This window comes from Carlito syrichta, unplaced genomic scaffold (assembly GCF_000164805.1).
Source record: "Carlito syrichta isolate Samal-C Ts95f unplaced genomic scaffold, Tarsius_syrichta-2.0.1 Scaffold308869, whole genome shotgun sequence".
Lineage (NCBI taxonomy): Eukaryota > Metazoa > Chordata > Mammalia > Primates > Tarsiidae > Carlito > Carlito syrichta.
In genome coordinates, this window is record NW_007252965.1 from 19,530 (window position 1) to 33,969 (window position 14,440).

The 14,440-nt window shown below is 40.2% G+C and overlaps 1 protein-coding gene across 2 annotated transcripts in view; it reads left to right on the forward strand.

The window, feature by feature from the left end:
* The window catches only part of ACBD6 (acyl-CoA binding domain containing 6), a 206,533-nt gene that overhangs the window by 3,328 nt on the left and 188,765 nt on the right, over nucleotides 1-14,440 (forward strand). For both annotated transcript variants that reach the window (XM_008066240.1, XM_008066241.1), the window contains exons 2-3: nucleotides 7,133-7,197; nucleotides 11,593-11,689. In XM_008066240.1, the coding sequence (XP_008064431.1) occupies nucleotides 7,133-7,197; nucleotides 11,593-11,689 (162 nt within the window). The remainder of the gene's footprint in view (nucleotides 1-7,132; nucleotides 7,198-11,592; nucleotides 11,690-14,440) is intronic.

Here is a 14,440-nt window from a genome sequence, read left to right on the forward strand (position 1 = left end):
AACCCCCCCCCCCAAAAAAAAACCAAGTAGATGGAACTACAGGCAGGCGCCACCACGCTCGGTTAATTTTTTTATTTGTTGTAGAGATGAGGTCTTGCTAAGTTGCCCAGGCTGGTCTCGAGCCCGTGGATTCAGGTAATCCTCTCAACTCAGCCTTCCAAAGTGCTGAGATTATAGGCGTGAGCCACCGTGTCCAGCAACCCAATGTAGTCTTTTTTTGAGTTGGAGTCTACCTCTGACGCCCAGACTGGAGTGCAGTGGCCAGGAGCGGCCACTGCAGTCTCGACCTGCTGGGCTCTGGGGATCCTTCTGCCTCAGCCTTCCAAGTAGCTGGAACTACAGGTGTGCGCTACCACGCCCGGCAAATTTTTTTATTTATTGTAGAGATGAGGTCTTGCCAAGTTTCCCAGGCGGATCTCGAACCTGTGGTTCAGGCAATCCACTCATCTCAGCCTCCCAAAGCTCTGGGATTACAGGCTGAGCCACTGAGCCTGGCTCATTCTTTTCTTTCTAGACATGTCCTGGAAAGAGCGTATCTTTGCTTATTGATATTAGTATTATTATTATTAAATACCCAATTTCTGAGTCATCAGTCACCTGTCAACCAGCAACCTTTCTGTCTCAGGTATACTCACGTCATCCAGATAGTCTGAAGGAGGAGTGTCCCTTATGCTTTCGAGAACTTGACATTTGGGATTGCCTGAGCCTGCGGGTTCGAGACCCGCCTGGGCAACTTGGCGAGAACTCATCTATACAATAAATAAAAGATTAACCAGGCGTGGTAGCACGTGCCTATAGTTCCAGTTACTTGGAAGGCTGAGGTGGAAGGATCAACGGATCCCAGCAGGTCAAGGCTACAGTGGCCGAGAGTGGCCACTGCGCTTCAATCTGGGTTGACAGAGTGAGACTCCAACTCAAAAAAAAAAAAAGAACTTGACATTAGATGTTTAGAGATATTCTGTATCTGAAAATAAAATTCTGCATTATTAGAGAATAAGATTATGCTTGCTTAGATATGACATTTGGCCACAGTTTTCATCAATCTCCTAAATATTTTTAAGATAATTCTGAGGTGGCATTAAAAATAGTATCTTTGATGGAATAATGAAGTTGAAAGTTCAATAAAATTTCTTCATGGGTCAAAATTTCTCATAAAAACATTTTGTACTCAAATAGTACCCTATTTTGAGGCTGAATGAGGTAAAGTTGTTGGCAGGAAGATAATAAAAATAAGCTGAGATATGAATCTTACTTTCTCAGGCAGAGCTCTAAACTTATTTAGCATCATCTCATAAGCCTATGGCTTCAAATAATTTTTTTTTTTTGAGTTGGAGTCTCACTCTGTCACCTAGACTGGAGTGCAGTGGCACGCTCAACCTGCTGGGCTCTGGTGATCCTTCTACCTCAGCCTTTCAAGTAGCTGGAGCTACAGGCGTGCGGTACCACGCCTGGCTAATTTTTTTTGATTTATTGTAGAGATGAGGTCTCATCAAGTTGCCCAGTTGGGTCTCAAACCCGCGGGCTCAGGCAGTACACTCACCTTGGCTTCCCAAGACGCGGGATTACAGGCTGAGCCATCAAGCCAGCTCCAAAATAATCTTTTAATGACGTTTCAATAAGATCCCTCTGTACATCAGCCTATACTCTCCCAAGCAAAAGATAACTGACACCTATGAAAACTGTAGGGTGATGACAATTTTGGGTCCCTGTTGACTTCATTTTATAGCATCCTTTAGCACTAACACAACTGAGGATACTCAGCATGTCTTCCTACTTGAACCTGGGCACACTTGATGCACTGGCATCTGCCATGGTAACCTTTGTTGATATATTCTTGGAAGGCCCTGGATATATTATACATAGATCAGAGAGAACAGAGTTTAGATGCCCTGTCACCGTGGTGCATTTTATGTGGTTCATTATCTAGTGATTTGAAAACTGCTGTTCATGATGACCTAAAATTCTGCAGTTTTAATTTCTCAACCTTTCTGAATCCAGAACTATCCTTTGTATTTAGGAATTATAAAAGCTTCTGTGTCAGGATACAGGGTCAGCTGCTAAACCTTTATTGTCATCTCACATGATGGTCTGGAGATGGGTGATCTAGGGCCGGTAGGGTGGCTCTGCATCGGGAAATCTCCCAGGGGCTTAGGCTTTTCAGTTTTGTGCCTGAGATGTCCCCTAAGGCATTGTGATTCATGTGCTCCTGTGAATCCCTGAGACTCTCAGGGGATCCATAAGGTCAAACTACTTTCATAATATACTAAGATACTATTTACCTTTTTCCTGTGCTTTTATGGTAGATAACACTGCTGATGCCTTAGCACGAATCAAGGCAGTGGCAGCAAGCTGTAAGCCGTCATATTTTCTTACTACTTCTCAGAGTAAAGTAAAAAATGCCACATTCACTTAAAAAGGTCTTTGATGGAACAGTATTTATTTTTATTAAATATTAACCCTTGAGTATAAATCTTTTGAATATTGTGTGATGAGATGGGAGGTACTCACAAAGCACTTCTGCAGACTGGATAGTTATTTTGAGGAAAATCCTTGTGTAATTTCTGAGTTGCAAAATGAACAATCTACTTCTTTTCCATGGAGTGTCATTTTTACTTAACTCACAGATAACTACGCCCATTCAAATTTGAGTATTTGGCAGATAGTTTCTTGAAATGAACAAAATGAGCTTGTCACTTCAAGGAAAACAACTGAAAGTATTTGTTGCCAATGATAACATTTGAGACTTCAAGTGAAAATGAGTTTAGAAAATCTGTATCTGCCACCATGACTTTGACAACTTTCCAGTATTTAAAAACTTTTTTTGGTGAGATGAGTGGTGACAGTAATGAATGTGAACTTTTGCTATTGTATAATGAAACGTGTCAGCATTTGAAAAATGTACATGACTCAGTAAACTATATTTTCTAAGTATTTCATGGAATGATGTTACATATCAAGTGTGAGTTAAAGGTGCATTCAAAGTACAAGTCAAACTCATGGATTTCAGTTTTAACAGTAGGAAAAAGCTGGGCTCAGTGGCTCAGCCTGTAATCCTGCGCCTTTGGGAGGCTGAGGTGAGTGGATTGCCTGAGCCCGCGGGTTCGAGATCTGCCTGGGCAGGCGAGACCCCATCTCTACAATAAATCAAAAAATCAGCCGGGCTTGGTAGCGCATGCCTATAATTCTGGCTACTTGGAAGGCGGAGGCGGAAGGATCGCCGGAGCCCAGCAGGTCGAGGCTGTGGTGGCTGGAAGCGGCCACTGCACTCCAGTCTGGGCGACAAAGTGAGACTCCAACGCAAAAAAAAAAAAACAGTAGGAAAAAATCATTGATGTGAGTTCAGACTCCTCATTGCAACTAACCTTAGAGAAATGACTATTTGTTGGGTTTTGGTTTAGTATCGAAAGTATCCACAATTACCTGGAAATGCTATTAAAGTACAGTAACTCCCCTACATACAGACTTTCAAGTTGCAAACTTTCAAAGATGTGAATATGTGTTCACATGTATAATCATGTAAACTAGTTCATACATCTGGTGTACATTGTCATCGCATGCATCCTCTATAAGTGGTTGTGCTTTCGTGTATAGTGTAAGATTTTAAACATATTTTCATCTTTTTGTGTTTTTTTAATGTGTTATTTGTGTGAGAAGTATTATAAACCTATTACAGTACAGTACTATATAGCCAATTGTGTTAGCTGGGTACCTAGGCTAACTTTGTTCAACTTATGAACAAATCGGACATATGAACATGCTCTTGGAATGGAGCTCGTTTGTATGTAGGGGACATACTGCTTTTCTCTCTCTTCTAACAACATATCTGTGTGAAGCCGAATTTTCTTCGTATATGTCAACCCAAGCTACATATTACAGTAGATTGGATGCAGAAGTAGCTAGTAGAATATAGCTGGCTTCTACTAAGCCAGATGCTTACAAATGTAATACAGTGCCACTCTTATCACATTTTTGTTTAGAATATGTAGTTATTTTTCATAAAATCTCATTTATGTTAGTATGTAATGGATTTATTATTTTTAAGTGAAAGAATACATTATTTTAAAATGTCTGTTTTCACTTCTAATAGGATAAATATCACTAGATATAACTCACAAAAGATAGCTCTTTGGGGTTATTAATTCCTAAGGATATAAAGCAATCATAAGACCAAAAATTTGGGAACTATTGCCCTTAGTTCCTTTTTTTGTGTGTGTGTGTGTGTTGGAGTCTCACTCGGTCACCCAGACTGGAGTGCAGTGGCCGCTCCCGGCCACCGCAGCCTCGACCTCCTGGCCTCCGGCGATCCTTCCGCCTCAGCCTTCCGAGTAGCTGGAATTACAGGCATGCGCTACCACGCCCGGCTGATTTTTTGATTTACTGTAGAGATGAGGTCTCGCTGCCCAGGCGGGTCTCGAACCCACGGGCTCAGGCAATCCACTCACCTCAGCCTCCCAAAGGCGCGGGATTACAGGCTGAGCCACCGAGCCCGGCAGTTCCTTTTTCATGGTCAGAAGTGGCACACTGTCACCACATGCATGTTCTGGCCAGAGCAAGGGAGGGGGGAAGACAAATACCTTTTCTTTCTTTTTCTTTTTTTTAAGTTGGAGTCTCACTCTTGTCACCCAGGCTGGAGTGCAGTGACACACTCATGGCCACTGCAGCCTCGACCTGCTGGGCTTAGGCAATCCTTCTACCTTAGCCTTCTGAGTAACTGGAACTACAGATGCATGCCACCATGCCCAGCTAGTTTTTGTGATTTATTGTAGAGACGAGGCTTCCCCAAGTTGCCCAGGCTGGTCTTGAACTCCCCGGGCTCAGGCAATCCTCTCACCTTGGCCTCCCAAAGTGCTGGGATTATAGGCTGAATCACTGTGCCTGGCCACACCTTTTCTTTTTAAGGAAAGTATTTGTATCACTGTTATACATATCCAGTCCCCAGAACCAAGGCAGAAGTTGTGTGGCCACGTGTAACATTTACCTGGATGACCATCTGCCCTGTGGAGACTTCCATTATTATAGGAGAAATAGAGAACAGAGATTGTCACTTGTTCTGGCTCCTGGATGGTGTCTGGATAAAAAGCAAAATTAGTAATAACCTCTGCTTATTTATTTATTTATTTTTTGAATTGGAGTCTCACTCTGTCGCCCAGATTGGAGTGCAGTGGCACGCTCCCGGCCACTGCTGCCACGACCTGCTGGGCTCCGGCGATCCTTCCGCCTCAGCCTTCCAAGTTGCTGGAACTACAGGCGCACGCTACCACGCCCAGCTAATTTTTTGATTTATTGTAGAGATGAGGTCTTGCCAAGTTGCCCAGGTGGGTCTCAAACCCGCGGGCTCAGGCGATCCACTCACCTCAGCCTTCCAAAGCGCGGGATTACAGGCAGAGCCACTGAACCCGGCTACCTCTATTTATTTTTATGATATCTTATAGTTGGTATGGTTGATCTCATTTTATATTTTTAACAATCTAGTAGTTCATGTGATTTTAGAAGGGCCAGAACTGAAGCTCAGGCAGAATAGTGTAGTATAGGAATATTGAACCTTAGAGTCAAACAGTCCTGGACTTAAATTCTTACTACTAATTCAGGATTTACTAACGTTGCACTAAGACAACCCTCCTGCACTTCTCTGTCCTCATTTGTAAAGCGAGTTTGTAATGGTGTGCCTAGCAGGATTATCGTGTGGCTCATTTGAGATACCTATGAGAAGCATTTGGTCTGTGGTGATTGTTCAGGAACTGTAGCTCCTTCTCTCTCACCCTTCCTTCCTTCCATCCCATCATAACAGGCCTGCTCCTATGTAATTGCACATTTTAATACAGTCAGATGGCCATGTGATTCATTGCTAAGTAAGGGATAGAGGTGATAATTGTTATGAATTCCGAGGTAGATGAAATCATTGTCGACTGAAAGGGTTCTTAGAACCTGGACTTTGAGTTGGACTGGAAGGAGGTTATAGCATTTTGAAAAGTTGTGGGATGAGGAGGTGGCATTTTGGGTAAGTGAAATAATGAACAAAACACCAAACTAAATATCTCTAAGGCACTGAGTAGATCAGTCTGGTTAGATGAAGGCATTAGTAAGATTTTAGTGAAAGTCAAGCCTGTAAGAGTAATAAGGAGGTAATGGAAAGAGCCCTGAGAAGTAGTCAGGTGCTGTGGGAAGTTAAGGACAGTTAGAGGCTCTATTCTAAGAGAAAGACAAGACTTTTTAACAACACTTTCTAACACAGGGTAGAAAAGTGAAAAATGCCATAAAAGGTAGAGTAAGTACTGTCAGAGTTCAGAAGGAAGGGAGGTTACTTCCGACAGTGGGAATCGGACTGTCAGAGTGAATTCTGTACTTGTGCAGATTTCATTTGTGGTTATTCACAATGAAAATAATCACTGTATAGTTTAACTACAAATGTCACTTGATTAAAAATAAGTATTGACCACAAAATAGATTATTGTGGAAAAATATAATTTTTATTGTTGAGAACCCTTGAAATGTTTTTGCATGGCTTTTGGCATCCAAATTTATATTGATGAGTTTCATAATAAGGCACTTTAAAAATAGTACACTTTATCTTGGAATTTTGGAGAGATAATAATGCTAATAGCATTATGAAAATCAGCATGAAGAAACAGTATGAATTCTGATAAACTGAACTTTAAAGCTTGTTAATTGCATATTTAAAAATTCATCTAGGGCAACCTCTTCGGGTCCCCTTCCACTGTGTGAGCCTTTCTGTCTTCTCAATAAATCCTGCTTTTAAAAAAATTCTTTTATATTATAAATTGTAATAAAGAATACATACTATATTGATATTCATAAATAATATATTGACTTTTTTCTCATATACAATTTGTTTACTAACTTAGGAATGTAACTGTTTGTCACTCATATTTTTTATGTATAACTGTATTAGATAACTTATTTTTTGCAGTGAGCCAAAGTAGCCTGTATGTAAAATTTGATCTGTTTGGGTTTTTTTCTTTGCTTTTATAAAGAATGTTAAATTTTGTTATTACGTAAGTTCAATTATTTTCTAACCTATACTTACTAAATATGCATACTATATTTAAAAAGAAAAAATGTCCTCAACATTTCTTTGAAAAATAAGTTATTGAATTTTTCCCCCCTTCTTTAGGTCAAAGTTGGACATTGCAATACTCCTAAGCCAAGCTTCTTTGATTTTGAAGGAAAACAAAAATGGTAAGAAATTCTTTGAATTTTTAATGAGGTTATTGGAAATGGTTTAGGTGTTTAGGAATTAGAAAGTAGTGAGTCGATTAAAGAATTATTTTTATATTAATCTCTCTCTGCTGTAGACTGTGCTAATGACAGGCAATTGGGAGAGGGATTAAAAGAATCTGCTTTTAGCTAAGTCTCCTAAAGGATTCTTATGCCAGGATGTTGACATATAAGTAGTTCACAACAGACGTACATTTCTTCCACGTTAATATTTAAGAGAGTAACCGTAAGAGCTAGTGCTTGAGATTTTCCTCACTTATCATTCAACCCGTTAGGGTCACCACTTCTTCCCTCTGGAGGGATCTCTGGAGAAGGCCAGAAGGATAAGGGAAGAAGAGCAGCATAAATCCTCATTTATCACTCTTCTCCTCCCTGTCCCCATTTTCTCTCTTTGTCTCTCAGTATTCTGATATTTCTTGCCCCATCTATCCCACAGTTAATACATACTTATAATAATCTCTTGGGAAGAAAAGGAAACAAACAAACAAACAAAAAACCCAGATACTGAGTCCACTTTTTCTCTGAATACATAAAAAAGATTATACTTTACCGATTTTTTAAACTTATAATTCTGAAATTTCTTATCATTTATGAGGCCTTCTCTTACCTTGTCTAAGTGAAAAAAGAGAAATTGCGTGCAATAGGGAGTCTTAGTTATAGAAGGGAAGATATTGGAGCACCAGCTCTAGAATTAAAAGAAGAATAGATGAAGAGCTAAAAAAAAGGATAAAATATGGTTGTAAGAGAAAAGTACTAAAAGACGGACTCTGATTTTACAGTCTAGGGTGGTCCTATGCAAAATGTGAACAAGTGTCCTCTGTCTGCCAACTGCTTGTTACCCAACTGTAAGGAGGTATAGAACTTGAACCCAGATGTAAATCACTTATGTCACTAGCTGCACTGTTTAGTGCAGCTGACATTTTTTTGTATAGAACATTCTCAGTGAAGGAAGCGGTGCATTGTTTACATTGTGGCACAAGTTTTTTGGTTAATGCTAACAGCTTTCTGACTGGCATTTTATTACTGTTCTTAAGAACATCTGATGTTACTTTTACTGTAATTTTTTTTGTTTTAATTTATGAAATTTTATTTTTCCCCTATGCATTGCCAATTTCTCCATTGTTTTTAGCAATTAAAAAAGTTTAGATTTTATAGCCATCATAATGATAATTAACTCAGACAAGAATCATCAAGGCATGCTAAAACATTAGGTGAAAAACTATTGGAAAGCCGGGCTTGGTGGCTCAGCCTGTAATCCCAGCACTTTGGGAGGCTGAGGTGAATGGATTACCTGAGGCTTCAGGTTCGAGACCTGCCTGGGCAACTTGGCGAGACCTCATCTCTACAGTAAATCAAAAATTAGCCAGGCGTGGTAGTACACGCCTGTAGTTCCAGCTACTTGGAGGCTGAGGTGGAAGGATTGCCGGAGCCTAGCAGGTCGAGGCTGCAGTAGCCAGGAGCGGCCACTGTACTCCAGTCTGGGAGACAGAGTGAGACTCCAACTCAAAAAAAAAAAAAACAAAACTATTGGAGAATAAAACTGTAGGTTACAGGCTGGTCTACTTATTAACTATGAGGGAGAGAGGCCAGGCACAGTGACTCATGCTTATAATTCCAGCATTTTGGGAGACTGAGGCAGGAGAGTTGCTTGAGCCTAGGAGTTCAAGACCAGCCTGGGCAACATCATGAAACCTTGTCTCTACAAAAATAAAACACAGAAATTATCTGAGTGTGGTGGCATGTGCCTATAGTCCCAGCTACTTGGGATGCTGAGGCAGAAAGATCACCTGAGCCCAGGAGGTCAAGGCTGCAATGAGCTGTGATTATGCCACTGCACTTCAGCCTGGGTGACAGAATGAGACCCTGACTTAAAAAAAAAACAAAAAAAAACTATATATATCTATATATAGATATATATATATATGTATATATATGTATATATAGGACAAACCTGGCAGAATACTACTTTTAACCAAGTCATCGGTCTTATTGATGATGGGACAGACTGACATCATGCACTCCCAATGTGCTGCATCGTAAATAACATGTCACTTATATATTGTTCTTGCTGAACTATTTAACCTGATTCTAATTATGTTTAATTATTTTGGCAAGAACACTATGTAGGTGAGGAAACAATCAGACAAATTCAAATTGGGGGAGATTTTATAAAATAGTTGGTTTGGATTTTTAAAAAGTATCAACAAAAAGACTAAAGATGCATGAAACTCAATGCTATGTGTGAATCTTGATTGACTCCTGGTCTAGGAGAAGAAAGCCATAAAACATTACTGGGAGGCCAGGCTCGGTGGCTCAGCCTGTAATTCCAGCACTTTGGGAGGCTGAGGCGAGTGGATTGCCTGATCCTGAGGGTTCGAGACCAGCCCGGGCAACTTGGTGAGACCTTGTCTCTACAATAAATCAAAAATTAGCCAGGCGTGGTATAGCGTGCCTGTAGTTCTGGCTACTTGGAAGGCCAAGGCGGAAGGATCGTGGGAGCCCAGCAGCAGGCTGATGCTGGGATGACTGTGAGTAGTGTGCCACTGCACTCCAGCCTGGGCGACAGAGTGAGACTCCAACTCAAAAAAAAAAAACCAGAAAAAAACCTTACTGGGAAATCTGAATTTATCACCTCTTGTGATAGTACTGGTGATAAATTATATATGATAGTACTGGTGATTATATGATAGTACTGGTGATAAATTTCTTGAGTTTGTATAATCTGATAAATATAGGGATGAGATGTTGCGATGTATACAAGTAACTCTCAAGAGATTTAGTGAAAATAAATTTGGAAAACTCCAGAAAGATGTTATGTTCATCATAGGAGCGGGCAAGTAGTGAAAAAACTGAGGCTGAGTTCTTTTTTATAGTAGATCAAGGATATCGAGAAACTCTGGTTGGAATTAGAAGGAATTGGCAGAAAAAACTAAGAAGGAGGCCTATCCTGGCATCCATCAGGAAAAAAAGAAAGGGATGACCCAAAAGGGGGCTCAGGCTGAAAATGTTATTTTTGATATTTATACTGTCGGAAGTCCCTACCTTCTTACTCATTAGTATTCTTTCTTTTTGTTTTTGTTTTTGGGTCAGGGTCTCACCGAGTCACCCAGATTGGAGTGCAATGACACGATCACAACTCAGTGCAGCCTTAACCTTCTGGGCTCAGGCGCTCCTTCCACTTCAGCTTCCTTAGTAGTGGGGACTATAGGCACATACCACCATGGCTGGCCAAGTTTTTGATTTTTTTTGTAGATTTTGCTATGGTACCTAGGTTGGTGTCAAACTCCTGGGCTCAAGCAATACTCCTTCCTTGGCCTCTCTAAGTGCCAAGATTACAGGTATGAGCCACTGTGCCTGGTAGTATTCTTATTTCTGCCCTCACCATCCTTCACTTTTGAAGTCCCTGACAAGGCCTCAGGATTGGCTACTGGTAGCTTATAGATGGGATAACAGCAGAAAGGGAAGGTGGATTTCTCATATCTGTGTGTGTGTGTGTGTGTTGGAGTCTCTAACAGCAGAAAGGGAAGGTGGATTTCTCATAACTGTGTGTGTGTGTGTGTGTGTGTGTGTGTGTGTGTGTGTGTGTGTGTTGGAGTCTCACTCTGTTGCCCAGGCTGGAGTGCAGTGGCACGCAGTGTTGGGCTCTGGCGATCCTCTGCCTCAGCTTTCCAAGTAGTCAGGACCACAGACTCACACCACTGCCCCTGGCATATTTTTTAAAAAAAAATTTATTGTAGGGGCAAAGTCTCGCTAAGTTGCCTGGTCTGGTCTCTAACCCATGGGCTCAGGCAATTCGCTCGCCTCGGCCTCACAGAGTACTGGGATTACAGACTGAGCCACTGAGCCGGGCCTCTCATATCTTAAGTAAGAAGTTTGATGGATTATCATAGGAAATATTGTTTTTGTGTGATGATTAGTTTTCATACTATTATAATCCATATAAGCACAGTTAATTCATAAAATGAGAATGAACTCTATTAGTCTGTAGACCATACATTCTCAACAGGATGAAAATTGGGTTTTCGGGAGTAATAAAATTTTAGATTATAGTGGTTTGTGGTTTTCCAGAATACAACAGATATGCAATATATCTGTGCTATTAAAATTTCATGGCAGAGGGTAATTAGGGAAAAATATCTAAAAGGGCCTCTTAGGTGGGATGATAAGGTCTGTATTGCCGTAGACCAATGTAAATGCAAAAAAGAGAGAGAACTCCTCCTCTATGCATAGCTTATTTTCTCTGTATCCCCAGACCCTTGAAATGTGTATAACCATTTTTTAATAATAAAAAGAAAAATGCTGTTTGTGTTATTTATATAGTTAATGACAGGTCATTTTGGATATTCTACACTGTAGGGAAGCATGGAAAGCACTGGGTGACTCAAGCCCCCGCCAAGCAATGGAGGAATACATTGCAGTAGTTAAAAAGTTAGATCCAAGTTGGAATCCTCAGGTAAGACTTAATAATTATAAATAATCCTTTCCAAAAACGTAATCATCTTTCTCTCAAATAAATGTTGAAAACTAAGCTCAGGCTTATGTAACATCCTTAAAGTTGTATTTTCTTGAAAGATTATAAAGTTATTGTAGTGTTTATCTAATAATACAATTGCTTAAATATTAACATAACCAGTTACTAATGCTGAGAGCTTCTCTGAATTTTAGAGAATTTTGAAAAGCATAATAATTTCAATTATGGAAAAGTTCAATTTGTGTTAGAATTGGAAAGAATTTAACTTGAGATCATCATTGTTATCCTGGGAAAAAGACAGTTTGTCTTAGATTATTTTATTTTATGAACACCTTCTGTGTGAGTATAAAATGCTTATTGTTAGGGAAAAAACGATTAATAATGCATGATTTCAGCCATTACATAGTTTAAAGTATTATAGAGAAGATAAAAGATATCGAAAATAGGATAAGCTTGATATCATAAACCAATAATAATGGCATGCTAGGGAAACTAGTAGAAGAAGAGATTACTTTGGACTTTGGGAGCATTGGATATTGTTCACTTAAATATAACCTTTTGACTGGGTGTGGTTGAGTGGAACTCGGACTCAAAAAAAAAAAATTAAATTAACAAACAAATAAATAAATATAGTCCTTTAAAAGTATATTTATTAGAGAACATCTAGAAAGAGCTCAATAACAGTGGAGTTGTTATTTTATTTTAAAATATTTTTAAAACCATGGTTAATAGATGTTTCAGTGGGCTAGAGGCTGCATCATATCACGTCAAAAATGTAAATTAAGTTTTTCAGTCAAAACATTTAGCCCAAACATTTTAGCAGTGAACGAAACAATTTTCAAGCCGGGCTCGGTGGCTCAGCCTGTGATCCCGCGCCTTTGGGAGGCTGAGGTGAGTGGATTGCCTGAGCCCTCAGGTTCGAGACCCGCCTGGGCAGCGAGACCTCATCTCTCCAATAAATCAAAAAATCAGCCGGGCGTGGTAGCGCATGCCTGTAATTCTGACTACTTGGAAGGCTGAGGCGGAAGGATCGCTGAAGCCCAGCAGGTTGAGGCTGCGGTGGCCGGGAGCGGCCACTGTACTCCAGTCTGGGCAACAGAGTGAGACTCCAACTCAAAAAAAAAAAAAAAAAAAAAGAAAAGAAACAATTTTCAGTGTTTTTGTAATGATTAAATTATTTCATGGCTACATAGTTGTTACTGGTATGAAGGAATTTTGTTTCATCCATCATGGAATCTTAAATTCCTAGAGTTGTTAGAAGCCTAAAAAGATTATATATTATGACATAAAAATGAATCTTTTATTATTATTATTTTTGAGTTGGAGTCTCACTCTTGCCCAGACTGGAGTGCAGTGGCACGCTCCCGGCCACCACAGCCTCAACCTCCTGGGCTCCGGAGATCCTTCCACCTCAGCCTTCCAAGTAGCTGGAACTACAGGCACACGCTACCACGCCCGGCTAATTTTTTTGATTTATTGTAGAGATGAGGTCTCACCAAGTTGCCCAAGTGGGTCTCGAACTCACGGGCTCAGGCAATCCACTCACCTTAGCCTCCCAAAGCGCGGGATTACAGGCTGAGCCACCAAGCCCGGCTTAAAAATGTATCTTAGAGTACAAAATAGGAGAGATAACCAACTTAGAATATCTTTAATGACATGACTGCCTTTTGGAAGTCATTGAAAAATTTCCTAATGTTTGTGATGTACATTAGTATTCATTTAAAAAAATGTTTCATATTATTGTCTTTTACAAAACACCAGGTCTGCATGCAAGTATATTTCATAAGGTTCTAAGGGTTTAAAATCTGAAATTCAATGGTCAAAACAGGTGCCCCCCAGAGCTGAATTCAGCCTGAACAAATGTGGCACAATGTTTAAAAATGAAACAAAACTTGAATGTGAATGCCATTAGACTCAGTCACTGTGGTCTCAGTTTTCTCTTTTGACTTATACTTGGCTGTTACTGATGCCTGGCCCAAGAAGGCATTTGAGTTTATAAATTCTGATAAATGACAGAATTTATGGGTTTTTTACCTTTAATACTTTAATTACTCAGTAAAATTTCATTAACTATTACTCTTACAAATACTTACAGATTCCTTATAGTTAGCTAGTTCTTCCTTACAGAATTCCAAACAGGTAGCTGGGCTCTGTGGCTCGGCCTGTAATCCCGCGCCTTTGGGAGGCTGAGGTGAGTGGATTGCCTGAGCCTGCGGGTTCGAAACCTGCCTGGGCAGTGAGACCTCATCTCTACAATAAATAAAAAAAAAAATCAGCTGGACATTGTAGCGCATGCCTGTAATTCTGGCTACTTGGAAGGCTGAGGCGGAAGGATTGCTGGAGCCCAGCAGGTCGAGGCTGCGGTGGCCGGGAGCAGCCACTGCACTCCAGTCTGGAGTGAGACTCCAACTCAAAAAAAAAATAAAAAATAAAAATAAATAAATAAAAGAAATCCAACAGGTATTAAGGGTGCTTTTTAAAAACAACTAAATCTCATCAACTGAACCTACACTTTAGCAAACCAAGCAGAACCAAAGGAACTTTCATATTCTTTAATGAATTATTTAATACCTTAAATAATAATACAATAAAAAATACATTGTTTAATACATAAAGTGCCGGGCTCGGTGGCTCAGCCTGTAATCCCACACCTTTGGGAGGCTGAGGTGAGTGGATTGCCTGAGCCCGCGGGTTTGAGACCCACCTAGGCAGTGAGACCTCATCTCTACAATA